Source organism: Polypterus senegalus, chromosome 2 (genome assembly GCF_016835505.1).
Source record: "Polypterus senegalus isolate Bchr_013 chromosome 2, ASM1683550v1, whole genome shotgun sequence".
Lineage (NCBI taxonomy): Eukaryota > Metazoa > Chordata > Cladistia > Polypteriformes > Polypteridae > Polypterus > Polypterus senegalus.
Window position 1 is genome coordinate 9,232,764 of NC_053155.1, and position 6,000 is coordinate 9,238,763.

The 6,000-nt window shown below is 39.5% G+C and overlaps 1 protein-coding gene across 1 annotated transcript in view; it reads right to left on the reverse strand.

Annotated features, from left to right (window-relative positions):
- The window catches only part of LOC120524134 (E3 ubiquitin/ISG15 ligase TRIM25-like), a 35,328-nt gene extending 29,788 nt beyond the window's left edge, over window positions 1–5,540 (reverse strand). The window contains exons 1-2 of the mRNA XM_039746012.1: window positions 5,519–5,540; window positions 2,185–2,270 (exon numbers count right to left, since the gene is read on the reverse strand). Coding sequence (XP_039601946.1) covers window positions 2,185–2,270; window positions 5,519–5,540 — 108 coding nt within the window. The remainder of the gene's footprint in view (window positions 1–2,184; window positions 2,271–5,518) is intronic.
- Between the last annotated feature and the right edge of the window lie 460 nt (window positions 5,541–6,000).

The window sequence follows — 6,000 nt, forward strand, 5'->3', positions numbered from 1 at the left end:
TGTCAGTTCAGCACTCTGGTTGTAATATGACGAAGCTGCGCGAGCTCACTCTTGAGAATGCAACGTATAGTTGTCCAGGAGAAAAGCAATCTTGTCTGAAATCAATGGCAACCTTTTGTTGGGTCTGTCCCTGAGACTTCTTACTTCTCATCGCGAAGCAGAGCCTTACTGGAAATTGGAGGCATCTGAATTGAAATGGGAGATCAGAGGGGGATGTGAGGAATACATTGAGTGTGGAGAAATTCTAGGGACTGCGTGTGTATTAACTTGTGGATTTTTCTGTGAGTATTTGGTGGCAGCGTGACGAGGTTGCGTCCGCAAGACCACGTTAGCTGTGGAGCTCAGCTCGGAGCACATTCTTTTCCCACCTTGTCAATTGTGTAATGCGTTTTTTGAACAGGTTTGATTCATGAAAGTGATCACTCGTACTGCGGTCAGTCAGTTCATGTGAGCTGCTCTCTTGTGTGATGTTGCGATGTCCACGGCGTTATTTAATGTTAGTTAAGACCCGGCACTTAAAAGTTTCTCGCTACAGAAATTTTAACTCCATTACAAAGTGATCCAAAGTCTCGTTTATACCTCGTGTCTCCTCATTAAACTTGTTTCTGGCGAATAAAGTATTCAGCGTTTTTCCTTCTTTTCCACTTACTGCGGTCACAGTCAGTTCAAGTGATTACGTGGGAGGTGTGATAATAAAGTATTCAGCGTTTTTCTTCAGTGCTTTGGGAGCTCTTCCTTCTTTTCCACATACTGCAGTCACAGTCAGTTCACGTGATTACGTGGGAGGCGTGATGATGTCACATGCAGCCCCGCCTCCCACGTCCAGCGAGCTAACGTCCATTATAATATATGGAGAAAAATAGGTTCCAGTTATGACCGTCACGTGTAGAATTTCGAAATGAAACCTGCCCAACTTTTGTAAGTAAGCTGTAAGGAATGAGCCTGCCAAATTTCAGCCTTCTACCTACACGGGAAGTTGGAGAATTAGTGATGAGTCAGTGAGTGAGTGAATGAGTGAGTGAGTAAGTCAGTGATGGCTTTGCCTTTTATTAGTATAGATATATTCTCTCTCTCTCTCTCTCTTTTTGTCTGTCTGCTTGTATGCCTGTTTGATTTTCACGAGAGAACTACTTAACAGATTAGATCAGGTTTTTTCTATAACTTGCTTGAATATTCTGGCTGATTTTGCGACTTCTCTCATCATAGTTCACTTACATTAACAAGTTATTTGCGAGAATCCAAGAGAGATGTGTCAGCCTCTGTTCGAATCACTCTACCTCTCGCCACGTGTTAGAGTGCACCTTGTCTCTGTGTAGGTAGTGTAGATACCTGTTTGTTCAGCAGACATTAACATCTAGAGATTGTTAAGGAGTAACATTTGACGTTTTTGAGAGTTATCACACCTACATGTGTTTTAGTGGGTAGCGGCTGATTGACAGAGATATCATGGCCACGTGCTTTTCTTCCCACATGGGGAATGCTCCCCCGTCAGAGCTGAACACGATCAGATGAAGTGCCAATGTTGGAGTGTACCTACGTTCCATTTGGCCAGAATTATATTTTGTTTTTTTTTATTGAGGTTTAAAGTTTATCCTATTTCACTACTACCTGGGCAGAGCCGCGGGGAACAGCTAGCATATTTATATTCTGAGGCCCATATTTTCTATTCCATCCTTCTCATGTCCTCTGCTGTAATAGTCCACTGACTTCTCACGTTCTCCTTCTTTTGGATCTTTCTGCTCTTTCTCCTTCCTCTGTTGTTTTCAGGAACAATTTCTGCAAAGTTGACCTGAGTTTTGACTTAGAAACCTCCTGACTCTGTTTTTTAATTATTTACAGTCCTTCTACTCTAACCTTATTCTTGTTGAGCAGTCTGCTTCTAGAATTAATGGGGCGACCTGCTCAACTGTTTCTAAGTCCTATGGAAATCTTGTGTGGATTAGCTTAACATCCTCATAATATTTATGTATTGATTGTTTCAGAGCGTACAGCTGTGCCTTCACTCATCCATGAGAAACTCCTGCTGTTTGGGTGGTTTTTATATCTCCTGATGTTTCATATTATTTAGATTATTTAATTAGAGATTTGATTTCAAACTTAATGAAACTCTGACTGCTCATCTAGTTTTAATTTATTACTTCATGATTTGCTGTAAATTGCCATCCTTATCTTTATTTAACTCACCCGTTTCATCTTGAATGACCTCCTGATTTTCACCCCTTCCTCCTCCAGTCTCTCCTTGATGTCACTCTGTGTCGCTCCCATCTGTTCTGTTTGGGGACACAAGAGGACACACATGGGGTCTCATCAGATTTCACTTTTCAATTCCTACTTCTCTTTCTGAATGTCCCGTGTTCTTTAGATCACATTTGTTTGACATTTTTGTGACCTGACTTGCTTTTTTCTTTTATGTTTCCCTTCATGTCAACAAAGAGTATGTGACACACACCACATGGATCTGAATAAAAGTTTAGGACAGGAAAAGAAGAACAGAATCAAGATGGAGCTGGGTTTGTGGAGAGCTACAAGTAAAATAACAGACTGTCTGAAATGATACTGCTATACAAGTCAGCTGAGGGGATATTCATAGAAGATCTCACATTGGTGATGAGGAACTCAAAAAAGCAAATTAAAGTCATGGTGTGCACCACTAAACACTCTTAATATGTCAGGCAAGGAGTGGAACTCGATTATTCATAATATACGTGGACTTTCTTCATTAATCATTAATGTTCATCTTAAAACCGTACATCATATTCATCTCTCTAGAATTGTTCTAAATATCTCAGGTCCTGGACCCTAACTGTGAATGCCACCATCCACATGGCTTTAGCCCTAGTAAGACTTTCCTAAATTAAGACCACGTATGATTTCTAAAAACTTTTAAGACCCTCCCCAACAGGGCAACATGCCGAAACATGATTGCAGCTTCTGTTTTGGGGTGCTAGTCTGTCACCAAGGGAACCGCAGGTTCACAGCACCCCACAGTTTTGGAGCTCTACAGAGGTAATGGCCAGCTCAATACCTCCACACGCAATACATCTGTCACACGATGGGTGACACAGGGAACATTATAAGTTGGCCACTGACCTGGCCCCGGCCCTGCCCGTCTGCTGTGTCTGTGTGTAGTAGAGGAGTACTGTAGCGCCCACTACAATAAATAACCTTGCTGTTCCTGTTAAGAGCTGAATAAAGCTGGACTTGCTAAAGTACTGAGACTCATCTTTGGGGTGCAAGACAGCGACCCACACGTCACAACCATTACAGTAGAAGACTCTAATACGGCCATTGCTACTCTCTAATAGCAGTGTTTGGTGTAAAAGCAGATAGGGTTAGGCATTTGAGTTATAAAATCACTGATTTTCTACACCACTTTTCTAACATGTTGATTAACTCCGGGAATTCTAAAACATTTTCCTTAAACTAAATGGGAAAATGATGTGTTCTGTGATGTAAAACTAGAAGGCATCGCATTTTCTTTGTGTGGACGAGTGCAAGCGAAATAAACGATAGAAATCATAAGGAGTCCAGACCTGCTGCAGAGCAAGCATTTGGGGGGTTAAAAGGCCCGTGGCTGTGCTGAGACAACTTGGTCAGCTCAAAGGAGGGCAGCGATGCCATTTTCATCCTTCATCCTAAAACTAACCTATGTTTTGTTTTTCTTTACCTCAGAATACGACTGATGTTTGCGTTCTTTACTGATCACTATTGTCACAGCCTGATAAGCAAAGCATTTTGATTTTCCAGTAACCCCAGTGCTCAGGGTACCAAATAAATTATTTGCTCTACCATTTATCTTCCTTGGAGAGGAAGTTTTTCATTATTCCATGAACGTGGCATTCACTTATTTTTTTAAAATGTCAACAGCTTAATGGCACAGGATATTCACAATTCGTTTTAAATTTTTTCTTTATTTAATACTTCTTTATTCTCTCAGTATTTCTCTTTCTTTTTTAATGTTTTTTTCCTTTATTCCTCATTTTTACACATCATGCCTAATGGTGTCACTCCAGAACTCATAGAGTAATGAAAACCAGGACAAAGCACCTTAAAAACAGTTTTTATCCAAAAGCAATCTATCTATCTATTATATAGTGCCTTTTACTCTATCTATCTATCTATCTATCTATCTATCTATCTATCTATCTATCTATCTATCTATCTATCTATCTATCTATCTATCGTACCTTTCACTCTATCTATCTATCTATCTATCTATCTATCTATCTATCTATCTATCTATCTATCTATCTATCTATCTATCTATCTATCTATCTGTCTGTCTGTCTGTCTATCCTTCTTCTTTCTTTCTCCTATTTACAGCAAAATGTGGTGTCTTAGGAACAGAGGAAAGTGAATTAGAAAAAAGAAATAAAGAGAGTGAGTGAAATAGAGGAGGAAAAGAGTGGAAAGCAACAAGAATACAGAAAAAAAGAAAAAAGGAGAGAGATGATTGAAAGCACTTGTAAGACCCCCTTATACACACACACGGTCCACACCAGCAAGGGACGTGAAGTGTCGAAGACACTCAACAGGATGAAAACATCAATAAGATCATAAACTCATGTTTACAAACTCCTCACCACTCAGACGTTCAGAAGACCGCAGAATGAAAACTGAAGCTTCAGTAACTGAATAGAAGGAGAAAAATGGCCGCTATTAATGAGGCCTTTGAAACCTGAGATCTATTTATTCACTGTCCACTAATTAAGAAAACTGTGTGCTCCAAATGTGACATTAAGTAACATGCAGCTCTCTCATAAAATACAAAGCAGACATCTCAGGGTTAGCTCTGAATAAAGACTTGGTTGGTAGACTCACCAGCTCTCGCTTTATTTCTTGGCTGTTCCTCTTCACCACAGACAGTCTTCAGGTCCTCTTAGAGAAGTCAGACATGATGCATTCTGTTGGTAGAGCCCAACAAGAATGAGCAGACCAGAATGTGCTGAGTGTCTTTGAAGTGCCTGGAGGCCTCTTGGCGTTTTTGTGTCCAAGCACAACTTGTAACAGAGTTTGACCTTCCAGAGTCTTCAGTTCTATTTGTTTAGATGAGCAGCAGGGTTACAGTGGCAGGGATTGTAACCTCTGTCACAAGGACTGCCTTATCAGTATGTCGAAACAGACACCTAATGGCCACCAGATGTGTATACCTGAACATTAGAAATGTGATGTGAGGTGTCTCCAAGTTCCTTTACTTCTTCTCCTGCTTCTGTTGGATTTCCTCAACCTGGTTCATTTAGCTAATAACGCTGCTGGTTATTAATTAGTGCCTCTTGATTATATTTGTTTAACCCTACAATGTTTAATCTGAAGGGGGCCCTGCTATTTAATAGGTTACATTTGTAAATAAAAAACACAAATTTACCAGTAAAAGGAAAAGGAAAGGTTTGGAAATCTGAAATGTACCTTCTCCTATTGATATACTAACGTAGATCTAAGATTATACAGAAATATCTGCACTATACTGTATGTGAATGCTTGATCGCTCCTGACCTAAATGTGTCCTCCTCCAGCTCACTGTTCACACTGCTGACCGACATTTTCCATTTCACAATGGTCTGTTTGTAACTGTGTGGGTCCGACTGTTAGCTCCCTCTTCTTACCTTGGGAGCCTCTTGAACCCAACACTGTCTGTAATGTATGGCAAGCCGAATTAACATTTAGAGATATCTCAAAATGGGTTTTAAGATATCTGGAAATGCATTTTAGATATTTCAAATTGAATTACAGATATCTAAAAGTGCATCTATTTTAAGATATCTAAAAAGCATTTTATGATATCTTAAATAGATTTCAAGATATCTTGAAATGATATGCTGTACATTTTGAAATATCTGAAATGCATTTTAAGATATCTTTAATGCAATTCGAGATATCTTGAAATAACTTCCTGTGCATTTCAAGATATCTCAAATACATTTTGAGATATCTCAAAATCACTTCCTGTAACATTTCCTATTCTTTCAATGGGACTTCCTGTCTATTTCGAGATATCTCAAA